A 16,605-nucleotide genomic window follows, 5' to 3' on the forward strand; every position below is an offset into this window, starting at 1 on the left:
CAGTAAGTTTCAGATATGAAAGGTCAAAATTTGTTTAGGTTGGCTCTTAGACTTAAATAATTTATAGTCTTTTAAAGATGTTTTGGTTTATCTGAATAAGCTAAATAACTGAAGAATCCAAATTCCATCTAAAGGCTTATTAAACATTGAAAATGCAAGAAATTTATTTTAAAATATTATTTTTCCCTAGTAATGATTCCTCATTATGCTAGGATTAAAATTTATAGAGCTGAGTTACTGACAGTATAACTAGTGTTAATTTTCAAATATATTGAACTGGTCTCTGTGAATGAGTTAATAAAAAGGATATGTGTTTATATGTGTGTAAATTCCATAACTTGGGAATTCAAACTATAAAGATATTTTTCCAGTTGTACAAGATAAATGCATTTCCTTTGCTTACTTTCTATTCTGTTTACTATTGACTTTAATAATATTGAATAATCTGGTTATCCTTTAAAACGTTAGTGTCATTCTCTCATACTGGTAACTGGGTTTTACCAGTCTTTTTAATAATATAATCTCTTTGGTAACATCATACTCCAAGTTTTAATACTGCAGTATTTAAGGAATTAAATAGAATCCCTTTTTAAAACCCTACATAGAATTTGTAGTGGTTGAGTGCTTTAATTGCTGTATAATTTCCCTCCTAAGTAGATTCTTTCTAATCCTCAGTACCACATTCTAAATCCTTAGGACTGTGCATTTTGGAAAGGGATACTCTATTATTTATTAAATGGCTTTTTAGGAGCTTTTCCTCAAATAGATGGTGAAACTAGATAAAATAGAAAAGGTCAAGAGAAAAATATTTTATTATACTCATCAGTTATGAGCCCATGTGTTTACCCTTTACATAATTTTGGCTGAAAAAAATTCATATTCTGAAATACATAGTTAACTTCATGTAACTCAATGAAAATAACCTTAAAAGATAATAAAATAAGTCTCAGTGTCCAGTACCATTTTAAACCTCAACTGAGTAGCATGCTTAGTTTAATTTTGTTGATAAATTCTGTGCTACCCTTTGATTTCAAACCTTCTGACTAAAATTCAGTTCAGTTCAGTCACTCAGTCGTGTCTGACTCTTTGCGACCCCATGAACTGCAGCACGCCAGGCCTCCCTGTCCATCACCAACTCCCAGAGTTTACCCAAACTCATGTCCATTGAGTCGGCGATGCCATTGAATCATCTCATCCTCTGTCGTCCTCTTCTCCTCCTGTCCTCAATCTTTCCCAGCATCAGGGTCTTTTCTAATGAGTCAGCTCTTTGCATGAGGTGGCCAAAGTACTGGAGTTTCAGCTTTAACATCAATCCTTCCAATGAACACCCAGGACTGATCTCCTTTAGGATGGACTGGTTGGATCTCTATCTATCAGCTATTTTATTGCTTTATTGTCATAGTAACAAAGAATAAATATTAAGCATAGTTAACTTTTATTAACTAATCAAGGACTTAGTGTCATCGTGCTATATTTTTATGTAGTCAGTCTCATGTGTTGTTGAAGGGCAAATGTAAAGTTTCACTACACTTACAAATGCCTATATTTAAAAAAAGAATTCTTGGATTAATTTGTTTATTTTACTTTTGTCCCCTTGCCCGAAAATTAGAGATAAGAAACATTTCAATAAAATACCGTGGGACTTCCCTTGTGACCCAGTGGTTTAAGAATCTGCCTGCCAATGGAGTGGGCATGGGTTCAATTCCTGGTCCGGGAAGATTTCACAGGCTGTAGAGCAACTAAGCCCATGCACCACAACTACTGAAACCCACACACTCTAGAGCCCATGCTCTGCAATTAAGAGAAGCGACTGCAATAAGAAGCCAGCATACTGCAACAAAGAGCAGCCCCAGCCCACTGCAACTAGAGAAAGCCAACTGCAGCAATGAAGACCCCACGCGGCCAAAGAGAAAATAAATCTTTTAATTAAAAAAATTAATTTCTTTTATCACTGAGTTTTAGTACACTGGCATATATAACTGTAAATGAAATAATAGCATATAGTTTAAATACCTACGGTTATAGAATAATTACATACTTGAAGGGAAAATATTCACCTTCTGCTGAGCTTTATCTTAATGGCTTTTCCTTTGGTTTAGTAGAGTGGAGTATTAATGGTATTTGCTGAGCTATTTCTGCATCTTAATAGATGATGATCTATTAAGATTCATCATCCTTCAGATAGTCTTACCTATATTTCTCATATTTCAAGCTTGTTCTGAAGTTACAGGAAATATAACAAACAGTGAGGCATTTAATTTTGAATGTCCAGAATCCTACTTTGTCATACAAAACAGATTCAAGGAAAAAATTAGTTGGTCACATATAATAACACACTGCAAAGAGGGAAAATCAACATGCATAAATGGAAGACTTGCTACACAACAGCAGCTCCTGGAAGGACTAATTTGCTACAAGAGAAAGCAGCACAAGAATAGCTGTCAGCTGAGTATAGCACTTGAATTTCATTGCAGCCTTTTCTTGATACTTGATCTGTACTATAATTGAAAGTGAGAACTATCAGGGTTGAGAATTTTCCTCCCGACAGAAACCTTTTTTTGACATCCCTGTTCATTCTACCTGAACTCTACACTTATGCTTCTGTTGCTGCAATCCTCACAAACAGCTTTCAACCAGCTCTTCTTTCACTGGGCCTCACATACAACGCTTTAAAATCTTCTGAGCAAAAAATAGCATCATGTTTTGTTTTTATCTTCATTTAGAATATAAAGTATAATCTTGGAGTCATTTAGGTAAATCGTTTCAGGAATTCTTTTTAACATATTTTCGGAGACTCCCATTTGTTTTGAATCAATTACTTCTCCAATTACACAGCATCCTCATTTAAAAGATCGTCACAAGGGGAAACAATTTGATCCTATTAGAATCCACAGATTCAAAACAGGAAACTCTGTGTTGAGGAAATAAAAGATTATGTGTCAGGCTATTTTTCATGCATAGGGAATATATATTTTCAGCATTTTACAAATGAAACCACAGATCTGAGAAGATGAAATCAGTTTCTTTTCTGAGTTCAGTCTTTTAGTAATCAAGCAGTTTTCATATTATTAAATGCATGCCTGAAGAAAAACACCAACACCTTGAAAGAATTCTGCGTGTTGGGCATACAATGAGACTGTGCATTTTCTGAGAATCAAATGAAAGAGAGAATACAAGACTTCATTATATTAAAATATTTCCAGCCTTTCTCTCAAGGCAGAGAAAAGGAAGAGTAAAGTTATCATACAACCAATATTTGAAATTGGAGCTGATGAAAAAGTCAAGAATTGTGAGTGCTCTTTAGCATGTTTTTCAACTTAGGATTTTAATTCCATTTAACACTAAACTTTCCTCCTTTCTAAATTCCTTTACATTTATTATATAAATACAAAATAAAAGAATAACTATTATATTTGAAAATGTAGAAGACTATTAGTTAAAACTTTGAAGGCTAAAATAATGAAGATAAAGTATTGATTATAGGATGCTTACACTTAAAATATAATTGGTATGAATTAGCAAACATGTAAATTCAAGTACAAAATTTAAATCCTTTGGGCCTTTTTTTTTTTTTTTTTTTGCAAAGGACTGATCTAATTTGCCAACATGTTTTTAAGATGAATATTTTCTGTAAATGGGTAAACATTTGTTTAATGACTTTTGCTTATTGGAAGCTAGTAAACATTTTAGAGTATTTCTGCCATCTCAGTTACATCTCTGAAGGTAGCAGGAATGGAGTTACAGACGTTTCATTTATGACTTTCTGCAGGAACACATCCCCTGGGATCTATAGGATCAACGTAATCCAAGGTCATCTCAAATATTATGTTGTACTTGTGGTCCAAGGATGGAGACTGCAGTGGAACCAGATAATAGGACATTTATACACCTTTGACCTTATTTAATGGAATCTTGTTGGATCACAATATGATAGGAAGAATCACCACTGAAATGACACCGGGAAGTACTTTGTAATATCAAGGCTTTAAAAATCTTTTCTTGCCCTTCCCTCATGGAATGGAAATTTACCATTTGGTCAATGAAAACCCTTAGAGTTTACTTGTCTGTGTCTGGTTCATAATGTTGTGGAACACCCGGTAGTCACTGCTACATGGAGAGGACCCCACGACAGGTAGGAGAAAACAGCTAAAGCAGAAACGGTGAGCATCTATTGCAGGATGTGGTGGAGACAGACAATTGTGACCATATCTAAGCTGTGGTGATTCAACCAGTCCTGGAAGAGGAATAGCCATCGGCCTCAGGCACACCTCCAGCAAAGTCAGGCAAGCCAATCAGAGACTGAGACTCCTCAGCCTGCCCTTTAGACTTTGCATCTAGTTAGTTAGTATCTAGTCCTAACTAGATACTTCCTCTCCACACCACACAAGTAATATAAACCACCAAATAAAACTAAAGAAAAGAGAAACTTTATTTTTTCCCAATGGCACCCCACTCCAGTACTCTTGCCTGGAAAATCCCATGGATGGAGGGCCTGGTAGGCTGCAGTCCATGGGGTCCCTAAGTCGGACACAACTGAGTGACTTCACTTTCACTTTCCACTTTCATGCATTGGAGAAGGAAATGGCAACCCACTCCAGTGTTCTTGCCTGGAGAATCCCAGGGACGGGGGAGCCTGGTGGGCTGCCGTCTATGGGGTCGCACAGGGTCGGACACGACTGAAGCGACTTAGCAGCAGCAACAGCATTCTTAACAGAAAACCACATAACATCTAATAGGTACTTACATGACGGTAACAAAATTGCAGACTTTCCTTCATAAGGATTCAGAAAGCAGTGGGCAAAAAGACCAAACCAATCATTTTAAACTGACCTGATCCAGTTGGCTGTTCATCAATCGGTGACTTTCAGAGATCACAGTTAAGTGTTTGCTGCACAGTATCTGGTTATCTGGTTTACCAGCTGGTCTGTTAAAATAAAAATTTCAACCAAATATACCACATTTATTAATATGAAGATACAAAACATACAACATACTTTTTCAAAGTTGGGGGTGTTATTTTCTGTCCTTAGGCACACTGACAAGAATGTACACATCTGACAGCAGAATCAGCCTAGTTTTCATTGGGTTTGACTACAGTCTTCTTTATAACAAAGACCTTGCACTATGTAGAGTTCTAATATGATGTTTTACTCTAAAGATGTTCAGCACTTGAGAAAATGGGATATTTACATATTGTTCATGCCAGAGATATGTTGCCACTCTGATGACCTCCACACATGTACTCCATATTTTTGCTACAGCACTGTGAAACAAATTACCAATTAAATATTTATTATACAAAGATTCAGATCAGATCAGATCAGTCGCTCAGTCGTGTCCAACTCTTTGTGACCCCATGAATCGCAGCAGGCCAGGCCTCCCTGTCCATCACCAACTGCCGGAGTTCACTCAGACTCATGTCCATCAAGTCAGTGATGCCATCCAGCCATCTCATCCTCTATCGTCCCCTTCTCCTCCTGCCCTCAATCCCTCCCAGCATCAGAGTCTTTTCCAATGAGTCAACTCTTCGCATGAGGTGGCCAAAGTACTGGAGTTTCAGCTTTAGCATCATTCCTTCCAAAGAAATCCCAGGGCTGATCTCCTTCAGAATGGACTGGTTGGATCTCCTTGCAGTCCAAGGAACTCTCAAGAGTCTTCTCCAACACCACAGTTCAAAAGCATCAATTCTTCGGCGCTCAGCCTTCTTCACAGTCCAACTCTCACATCCATACATGACCACAGGAAAAACCATAGCCTTGACTAGACGAACCTTAGTTGGCAAAGTAATGTCTCTGCTTTTGAATATGCTATCTAGGTTGGTCATAACTTTCCTTCCAAGGAGTAAGCGTCTTTTAATTTCATGGCTGCAGTCAAGATTACACAGTACTAAAGAAGGGAAATGTATTCTAAGTAATCAAATGAAATAAGTCCAAAGAAGGGAAAACTAATAATGAACATTTTATAATATCAGGGAGATTGAAGTGTTAATTTACCCTATAAATCTATCAGAGAATCATCTGAGCTTAAGAAACAGTGCCTCAGTAAAAAAAAAAATAAAAAAAAATTATCAAATTTAAATATGCAATAGATATCTTGAAGAATTTATTAGATACTATGGAAAATTAAGCCAATGAACTAAAAGGGAAATTAGAGGAATCCTCCCAGACATGGCAGAAAAGAAGAAAGAGACAAAAGCAGAAGAGAAGAAACACAAGAAATTCAATATACATGCAATATGAAATCCAGAATATAAATATAGAGAGATTTCTAATATTTAGGGAATAAAAATTGCCAGTTGTTTTATTTATTCAAAGTTATTCATGCTTATAATTAGACTAAAGTACAGTGTTTTTGTCTGGAGAATCCTAGGGATGGGAGAGCCTAGTGGGCTACCGTATATGGGGTCACACAGAGTCAGACGCGACTGAAGCGACTTAGCAGCAGCAGCAGCAGTTTAATTTTAATGCAGAATTTAAATGGTTACCACGCTAGATCCATGTTGTCCAATGTGGGAGCCACATGGCACAATTATCTACTGAGCACTAGAAATAAGTCTAGTCTAAATGGATACATGCTATAAATGTAAAATCCACACTGATTTCAAAGACTGAGTATGAATACAAGACTATAAAATATTGTTAATTTTTTACCATTTATTACATGTTGAAATAATTATGTTTGATATATTAAGTTACACACATGATTACTAAAATTTATTCATCTGTTTCTTTTTACTTTTTCAATGTATCTATTAGAAAATATTTTTATTGGATAGTGTTGCTCTAGACAGTGCTGACTTGCCTTGGAAACATTTTGTTACTTTTATTTAGAATTACTTTCAAAATCTTGAGGCACATTCCCAGGAAACTTTAGAAGCAAATCTCACTTGAATGTGGACTGGATATTGGAAAATAGTCAGAAGGCATTTTGAACAAAGCCTGTTAAGTAAGGTGGTGATGAATTTAGACAACACGTTAGCAATCAAAAACAAGGGCCGGGAACTAAACACTGGGTCTTCTAATTTGGGATGACTCATCATTTGGATTGTAGTACATCACTTCAGACTTCAACTTCCTTTTCTATAAAATGAGAAGTCTCGCTAGCATATTTTGAAGGCTGTGTCACTTCTCTTTGTAATTTTATAAATAATTTACATTGGCCTTCACAGTATAATACTGTGGAATTGGTTTTGGAATCTGCTGAAATACCTAAAGAATTATGTTAACTCTGTTTGCATCTATTAATGGCAGTATTCTCCACTGAGAACAGAGAGTTTAACTATCGTAACACAAGCCAACTAAGGAAAATATTTTCTACTATTTCTTTACCCTTACACGTTTGATTTTGCTGGGTCCTTTCTTTGTTAAAAAAAAAAAAAAGAATGTTTGAAGGTTACTTATAATCAAACACTAAACCTAAATTCACTCCTATAATGACTCCTTTTACATTTCACAAAATAGTTTCTGCAAATTCCTTTTTTTAATAATCTGCATTAATAAAAGGCATTGCTCTGCATATAATTTATTGAACTTATATAATTATACTCTTCTTTGTCTTATATTTTGATAATTGTTTCTTTGATGACTTTAATTATAGGCACTTCAGTAAGAACTGAAAGTAACAACATCATTTCAACTGGTATTTTGAGAAAATCTTTCAAAACTAGATGAATGGCTTTTAAAGGTAATAAATCCTTTGGTCTTTTTCCATGTGGTTCTGGCAGACTTTGTAATATGAAAATAAATAAAATTCTTTTACTGCAAATATATCTGTTATGTCTCTGAGCAGGAATGTGCCTTTTAATGAAACACTGAATGTGCATATGCTGCTCTAGTCAAATAACCTAAGGGTAAAAATACATATTAGGTCATAACCTCAAATGTTCTAGAGTTTTCTCCTGCATTTTCAATGAAGTCTACTACAATCACATGTTTTCCCCAAGCACTCTTGGGAAAATGCTATATTCTTTAGTTGCTCTGTGTGTTTTACATATTTGGGGCCGGTCCAAGGTATTTTCATAATCCACTGGGTAACACGGTCAGTTCACACTGAATAAAAATTGTCCAAGCCATTTCTTAATGAATTAATTCATTTATTAAATGTTAAAGACATGTTAGTTGTGGATACAGTAACAGGTATTGTACCTGTTACCTAAGCTTCTTAAATGCTGAAGACAAATTTCAATTCTATCTTTATGTGATCATTCAGCAATTTGGGAAAACAAATCTTAGCACACAGTAAGAACTCAAGAAATATTTCTTGAATGAATGAATCATTGAACCATGTTGTAATACCATAAATAATTAATGCTTATTAAGTTCCTGTTCTGCACCAATGTGTAAGAACATGTAATTAAATACTCATAACAACTCCATAATACACACACACACACACACACACACACACACACACACACACAAAACTAAAATTTTCTAAATGAGGAAAGGTGGCTCAGAGAAGCTGGATAGCTGACTATGGCCACTAAGCCAGTAAATTATGGTGCTGGGATTTGAACCCAGGTCCAAAAAACTACAAAGACTATAACACTTTCATTCGAACACCACTGTGTTTTGAATTTGTGGTTCATTGTCAAGACAAAGCCATATATGATCCTGCTGGCTATAAATCACAGTGTAAACATTCAGGGTTGAGAATAAAGTGTGATCACCAAATGGGCAGACAGGGAAGAATGGACACAGAGCATTTCAGTTCCCCAGGCAGGCCGTTTTAGCCAGTGTTAGTGACCATGAAATAATGATGCTAATTTTATAGTTTACACAACTGAACATGCATAGGAAATATACTGTGGCATTTGCTATTGCTGTTCTAACAAAAGACCACAGACTTCATGGCTTAAAACAACACAAAGATATTACTTTACAGTTCTTTGGGATAGAATACCTAAAACCAAAGTGTCAGGTGCATTTCTTTCTGGAGGCTGGAGGCTCTGACTTCTCAGTTTCTAGAGGCTGCCCTGCATTCCTTGGCTTGTGGCTCCCTTTCTCTGTCTTAAAAGCCAGCAGCAGTGGTTTGAGACCTTCTCTATTTATCATTCTGACTTTGTTTCCCTTGTCACATATCTTTCTCTGATTTCTTCTGCCTCCTTTCTCCACTTTAAAGCCCCTTGACATTATATCGGACTTGTGTGGATAATCCAGTATAATTTACCTATTTGGAGATCCTAATGATAATCACATCTCCAAAGTCCCTTTGACATGGAAGGCGGCATATTCACATGTTTCAGGGATCAGCACATAGACATCTTTGGGGAGATCATTATTTTATCTAACATACATATTAGATCAAGTATCAGAGTCCTTCACTATCAGTATTTAGTATCACTACCAGTACCAGTCCTCACTATCACTACTCAGTATCCTTGACTATTTATATCATGTTGCTTTAATTTATAAGCGGTTGAAACTTGGTTACCTGAAAAACACACTGAGATTCTAAGATTTTTGCTGGAAGCATTCCTAGGATCAACATCATTTAGTGAGTGAAGAACACAGGATGCATGGTGAACTGTGATCCAATTACAATCAAGGTCTTGGACCATCCCCACAGGGAGCTAGGGATTCAGGGTTCTCTCACTTTGAGGCAGAGAGTTTGGGCCTTGATGCCCTACATCGACCAGTCACTGGTTAGAGGCTGCCTCTCCAACCCTCCCGAGCGCAGGTGTGGCCTTGGATGCATCAACATCAACAGAAGGACTCGGTTGACAGCCCCAAGCAACCAAGATTCCCAGGGCCTGAAAGGAAGAGAGCCTCCATCCTGAACGGGTGCTGTGCAGCATCTAGCTCACAAGCTAAACCGATTCAGGTGCCATGCTTATGCCACCATTCATTATTATAGGAAAATCCAGGGCAAAATGCTTTGAGTTAAATATATTCACCAAAGATCAATATAAAGAACCCAACATCCATAAATTAAGTTGAATTTAGTTTCTTGTTCTTCCTTGGCATAATCTATTCCCACAGGCACTGTTTATTATTTTTCCTCTTTTTTTTTCCCTAGCTGCAAAGTGCCGCTTGAAATAAAATGATGTCTTTTACCAGTGCTTATGTGTTCAATTAGAGAAAGTATTTAATGATAGGCATTTTTCCAAAACAATAAGAACAAATATCGCTTTCATTGTTGCAATTAATCACTTGTATTTAAATTATGAAAATGTGTTATCATGTTCCCTCCAGGATGGTTATTTGGATATTAAAGGGAAAAATGTTCTCAATGCTATATTACCTTGGATTTCTTATTTAATTCCACCAAATGTCCCCCTTTCTATAGAGAAAAGGACAATAGTTGTTTTCCATGCAACTGAGAGAAGAAAAATTATTTCATCCTTCTTTGCCTACACAGCTATACCTGTGTGAAAGCACCAGGAAACAGCAGGAATAGAACAAGAATAGAGAGTTTCAGTGAACTGATGTCTGTTTGATTCACTACCAAAAAGGGGAAAAAATATACTCAATATCTTTATAATTTGTGAATCAGAAAAATTAAGGCCTGATTTCTTAAAAGCATATCAGCAGTTTTGTAGCCCATGGGGCAGTTTTAGGTCATTCTGCTATTATCAGTGCAAAGGGCGTAGTTGGGTAGAAAACAAAGTAAATTGTTATGTCAGAAAAAAAATCCCCATAAAGACTTCTCATGCTCAACTTTCATGATGAAGTCAAACATTCTTGACATTCTAGGTAATCAATGATTCACTGATTTAAAAAAAAAATTGTGTGGGTGATAAGATATGAATCATTTTAAATCCCTTTACTATTTACAAAGAAAAGGAAAAAAAATATTCATCTGTCTTCTTCCATTCTCTCATGGGTAAGTTTTATGCTAAATATCATAGCAATATGACATTACAGCATACAAAAGTATATTCATTTCCTAGGTCTTTTGCAACAAAGTATTTCAGGCTTAAAACCACAGAAATTTGTCACACAGTTCTGAAAGCTAGAAGTCCAAAACAATGGTGTCAGTTGGGTTGGTTCCATCTTAGAGCCCTGAGACTTTGCCCCATGCCTCTCTCTCAGCTTCTAGGGACATCCAGTGATCCTTGGCACTCCATGTTTTGTAGATGCGTGAATCTAATCTCTACCTCAGTTTTCACGTGGTGTTCTCCCTTTGAGTTTTTTTTTTTTTTTTAATTTTATTTTATTTTTAAACTTTACATAACTGTATTAGATTTGCCAAATATCCCTTTGAGTTTTTATGTTCAAATTCCCCTCTTCTCATAAGGGCACCAGTTGTGTCGATTGAGGTGCATCCTAATGACCTCATCTTAACTTGATTACATCTGTAAGGACCCTATTTCCCTATACTGTCACACTCACAGCTACTGACAGCTAGGTCAGCAACATCTCTTTTGGAGGGGACACAATTCAGTTCATAACAAAACAGAAAACTTGACCAGAAGAGTTAAACATGTAGAGAAGACTAGAGGTTTCAAATCCAGTAAGGGGAAGAGGATGTTCTAGTTAAAGCCTTGCTCCTTATATATAGTATAGCTTGCAGACCAGCAGTTTGGGGGACACCAGAGAACTTATCAGAAATGCAGATTCTCAGTCCTCATCCCAGACCTACCAAATCAGAATTTGGTTTGAACAAAATCCTTCATTTTTTCAAATGCACATATTTGGTTTGAGATACATACTCTAAGGCCCACAATTTAGAACTTTATTAGATGCATAATAGAATTAACCAATGCCTCTAGTAAACCATTTATGACTTTTCATCTAGCTGCAAAATCATCTCTAGGTTACTTATGATACAAAATGCAATGAAAATGCTACATAAATAGTTGCCAGCACACAGAAATTTGTAATTTTGCTTTTTGGAACTTTCTGGTTTCATGGTTGGTTGAATCTACGGATGTGTAACCTGTGAATATGAAGGGCCAAGTGTACCTGCTTTGGGAGTTGGGGGGAAAAGCTTTTTCTGCATGTCTCCATTGTGAACTGTGATACTCATGCTAAGGTCCTATTTTATTCTGTGTGCTTCCCATGTGCCCTGCGGGCATGATCTGAAGGCATGGCACTCATGCTTCCACACAGTTTTGTGTGCTTGGAGATAACAGCCAAAAACAAGACTCTGCTGCTGCTGCTAAGTCACTTCAGTCGTGCCCGACTCTGTGTGACCCCATAGACGGCAGCCCACCAGGCTCCCCCGTCCCTGGGATTCTCCAGGCAAGAACACTGGAGTGGGTTGCCATTGCCTTCTCCAATGCATGAAAGTGAAAAGTGAAGCAAATTGTTTTGCTTATATTTTTCTCTTCATTTGGGCATAAGAGTGATACATGATTAAAAATTCATGTCTAAATACACTCAAAATATTTTTAAGGATAATATAAAATGCTAAGAGATACAGAATTATAGCTGAACCAGCAGTGCCTGTTTTAAAGGAATATATAAAATGAGAATTTGTCTATAGTCAATAACATATTAATTTGATAAAATAAACATTATCAACTGTATAATTGAGATCTATTTAAATATCATACTGCCGATAATAAAAAATGTTATTTCATATGAACAAAAATGTATAAGACATAAATTGTACCAATTATCATAGTAAACATATTAAGGCTATATGAAACATGGACTCGTACACTTACAAAAGCAAAATTTAGAGGCTAGATTAATGTCATCTTAATATTAGATTAAGCTGTTTTCAAATCATGGTTTAAAAAAAAAAGGAATCTAGAAAATCTTCTCATCAGTCCTTGAAATTATTTTTTTCTTTCTAGTTGCTTATAGAGTCATTCCCTTTATAGACATAGGAGTTATTTTAGGTGCCTGGAGATAGAGGCTTAACTAATCATCTGTAATTGTTTCCTGTTAATACTGAACCCCAAGAACTGACAGCAAAAGAAAATAAAAGGGTTAATATGTTCAAAGAGCCATGATTTAGCTACAGTTTGCAAATGTGTGGAGCACTTCAAGAGGATTTAATACATTTGTGGAGCAAAGTTGTACCATTAGTGTTTAATTTCCAGAAGCTGAAATTCCAGGGTTGCCTCATTGGTTCATTATAGATTTACATATCCTATTGCCTTTTTAAATGTTCAAACCTAGACATAACACTACATCCATTTATGCTTTTCCCTTACCTTCCCCAATGTGTCAATTCAAAACCAAAATGTTCTCCTTATAAAACTTTTATTAGTGATTCTTACAGACAGAAAGTCCCTTACACCTAGCTAAGAGTTTAGAAATGGACCAATCTGAATTTCACTCCAAGATTAAGCATTCAGTTAGTTGTAAAGTCTTAGATATGGTATTTAGTGGGGTTTCCCAAGTGGTGCTAGTGGTAAAGAACCCACTTGCCAATGCAGCAGGCATAAGAGACACGGGTTCGATCCTTAGGTCAGGTAAATCCCCTGGAGGAGGGCATTGTAACACTCCAGTATTCTTGACTGGGAAATCCCATGGACGGAGAAACCCGTCAGGCTATAGCCCATGTGGTCAGCGAGAGTCGGACACAACTGCAGAATAACACACATGCACATGACCCTCTAAGCACCTGTAAAATGGAAATATTAACTATCTTATAGAATAATAAGTATGTATATCTTATACATCTAATATAGCTTGATACAAAATCTAACTTTCAAAAAATAGTAGCTATTTTTTATTATTGCTCAAATTAAAAGCATGTATGCCTTCAAGTACATATACAGATAATTTTAGGTATCAGTTTATCAGTAAAATGTAAGCTTTATAAAGGTAGAGATTATATTATTTTTTCTCTCATATTCATGACTTCAACATTAGATGCATGGTATATACATGATCAACTTTGTGTAAGGAATGAATGAGTGAGTATTTAGACCTAATGAAGTGAGTATGTGATGGAAGCTGAACAGGTAACAAGAGCAATTTCTGCCTCTCCAGTGAGCACATTACTTAAATGAACAATTTTGTCTTTTCTTTAGTTTTCCTATTTATATAGAGATCTGTGCCCCAGAAAGTTCTTATGATTCAGTTCAATTACTGAATGAGCAAGCTTTTCTTCAGTGTTGGAAGGTATAGAATGAACTTTAAATAGTAGCATTACCCTGGGACAGTCTCAGCCCTGTGACTATCTCTGTCTGTAAAATGACAGATCTGAACTAAATCACTGGGACTAAAATATTTTCTTAGAAGAAATGTTCTAAAAAATAATCCCTTATGGAACTATGCTAGATAAAACTGATAAAACCAGAACCAGTGCATGAAATGGGTCTATGTTTCTCTATGTGTATGGGAGTGGGCCTTTGTGTCCCCAGGAGAGGTAGAAAGTACAGACTATTAAGCATCCTTTAAGTCACACTTCCCACCTCCTACTCCCACCCACCTTGAACACACACACAAACCTATTAGCCTCTGAGACAACTCCAGGAAAACGCTAGAAATTCACTGACCAAACTTTGGAAATGGATAGGCTAAACACCAGCTTCTGCTCCTGCCTCATTGTTCCATAATACTGTGATTCTGAAGTTCAGAAGACCCTGCATTCTTATCTTCACCCATCACTTTTTGAAACAGAGACAAATAAAAGAAAAGAATAGCGTTGCAGAGTCCCCCTCAGCTTCGGGGCATTGTGGTAGAGGAAAATCAGGAAACGCTGAAACAGGACAATGAACGAGAGCCTGGAACTGGGCTCATTGGTCTAACAGATCTGTGCTCCTAACTGGCTTAAGCCTGGGCTAACAGTCTGTGCTCCTAAATGGCTCAAGCTCAGACTGAGTCAGACAGTTTATATCTATTCCGTGTTATCACTTTTACTACTTCATCTTATGTAACCAATCAATAGATTTAGAACAGACATCTTTTAAACTCATGGTGTGACTGAATTGACCAGATGTTTGGCTAAATTGACTGAGCTGTTTCTAGTATAATGTGGACGCAGCCTGAGAGTCAGTAAAAGGTGACAGAACTTTGACTTTTCCTTGTCCAGAGATAGAAAAGGCAAAAGGAGGAGGAGGCAGGGAAAATGCAAGAGAAGGATAGGTAGATGAAGAATTAGCAAGGGAGCAATCAGCACCTTACACAGGAGTCCCAGATACAATACTTGATTTCAATTTTAAAATGAAGAATTGTTGAACAGAGATTATATGAGGCAGATAGAAGGAGAGGCTAATTTAAGACTAAAACATGAAAACTACAGCAATTAATATATTGTTCATCACTAAGAATAAGATAATCTTCCTTGTCACTATGTATAATTAATTTTGATTCTCTGATGTTTCATGTATATATCAGTACTAACTTTTAACATAAAGCAAAAAGAAAGCCAAATTGTTGGGAAATGTGCTAATATCACACATGCATGCATATATATACACATGTGTAAACATTTAGTCTATTCCAAAGCCAAGGAAAATTTCTTCATGGCATTCTTTCAGTGTGCTATCTGACCAATATAGTTCATGCATCAGTGGGTCCTGGTAACTCTGGAAGGAGTTGTTTCTACTTGGTTTTAAATTCCACTTTGTTTCACTGTAAGTGAACAAAACCACCTTATTTGTTTTTCTAAAAAGGCTGACTTTTTTTTTAGCACAGTAAAAAAAATGTAGATTCAAGCATGGGGATTTTCTTGAAGAAAAACTGATGAATATTCATGCATAGACTGAAGAATATAAAATATGAAATGTCAACTTTCCTAAAAGTCATGGGATAATTTTTGTGGAAGGATATTATATTACTTAAAAAAAACCTTCAGAAAAACTCCAACACCACAGAAGCGAGTGATATATTTAATGCCACTGATAAATTATGATTCTTCTAGATAAACATAAGGAGGGAACTGGTATGCTACTTTGAATTATTATCAGTTATGGTATATTTATAAAGTGATAGTGATAGTAAGAAAGAAAGTAAAAAAAAAAAAACCACTAAAACATAGTCTAAAATATCCTTCTCCACTTTGTTTTCCCTCATAGCGCTTATAACCCTTGAACCTTATTATTTCTAAGATCATTTAAACTTTTTTGTTTCGTTTTCTCTCTTCTAACTATAAAATAGGTCTCCTATAATAATATTAATAAAAATTTATTGTTTTCTTCACTGCTGTATCCCTGACAATCTTTTTAAGAGCTGGCACTAACAGGTGATAAATATTGGCAGAATGAATGAACTGGTATGTGGCAATACGTGCCAAGAGATACCGAGTCAGTTTACTTGAGTATAAAGAGAAAATCTTTTTGAAATCACAGCAAAAAGATGAAGCTAACCATGATAGTGAACAAAAATTTATCTGGATTCAAATCCAAAGGAACTTTCAATGCTGGAAGGCTATGGAGAGATGCCATTGGAGAAAAAATGAGTTCGGAATGTGATAAAGATAAATAGCTTATATAAGGCTAACTCTCCTACAAATAATTATTATAAAATAATATATAAACCAAGTTGAAGGCACTTTAGAATGTCCAAAGGCAGGGAGCATCATGGAATATTTCAACTTTTTAAAGAATAAATGGCCACTAGGTCAGATTCATATTTATTTGCCTTTTCCCCAAAGGCACTTCCCACTTCATATAGCACAGGGGAAGAATTATTCAAGCAGAAACCTGCTATTTCATTAGGTTGAGTTGTCAGAGAACACATGAGCTATAAATCGAATGGG

At 36.0% G+C, this 16,605-nt stretch overlaps 1 protein-coding gene across 5 annotated transcripts in view; it reads right to left on the bottom strand.

Moving 5' to 3' along the window:
- TMEM196 (transmembrane protein 196) overlaps nucleotides 1-16,605 on the bottom strand; it is a 310,640-nt gene that overhangs the window by 124,220 nt on the left and 169,815 nt on the right. For 4 of the 5 annotated variants that reach the window (XM_055589938.1, XM_055589936.1, XM_055589937.1 and 1 more), the window contains one exon: nucleotides 4,831-4,924. The exons of the other annotated variant lie outside the window; for it this stretch is intronic. In XM_055589938.1, coding sequence (XP_055445913.1) covers nucleotides 4,831-4,924 — 94 coding nt within the window. The remainder of the gene's footprint in view (nucleotides 1-4,830; nucleotides 4,925-16,605) is intronic. 5 annotated transcript variants of the gene reach the window in all.

Source organism: Bubalus kerabau, chromosome 8, assembly GCF_029407905.1.
Source record: "Bubalus kerabau isolate K-KA32 ecotype Philippines breed swamp buffalo chromosome 8, PCC_UOA_SB_1v2, whole genome shotgun sequence".
NCBI classification, from domain to species: domain Eukaryota; kingdom Metazoa; phylum Chordata; class Mammalia; order Artiodactyla; family Bovidae; genus Bubalus; species Bubalus kerabau.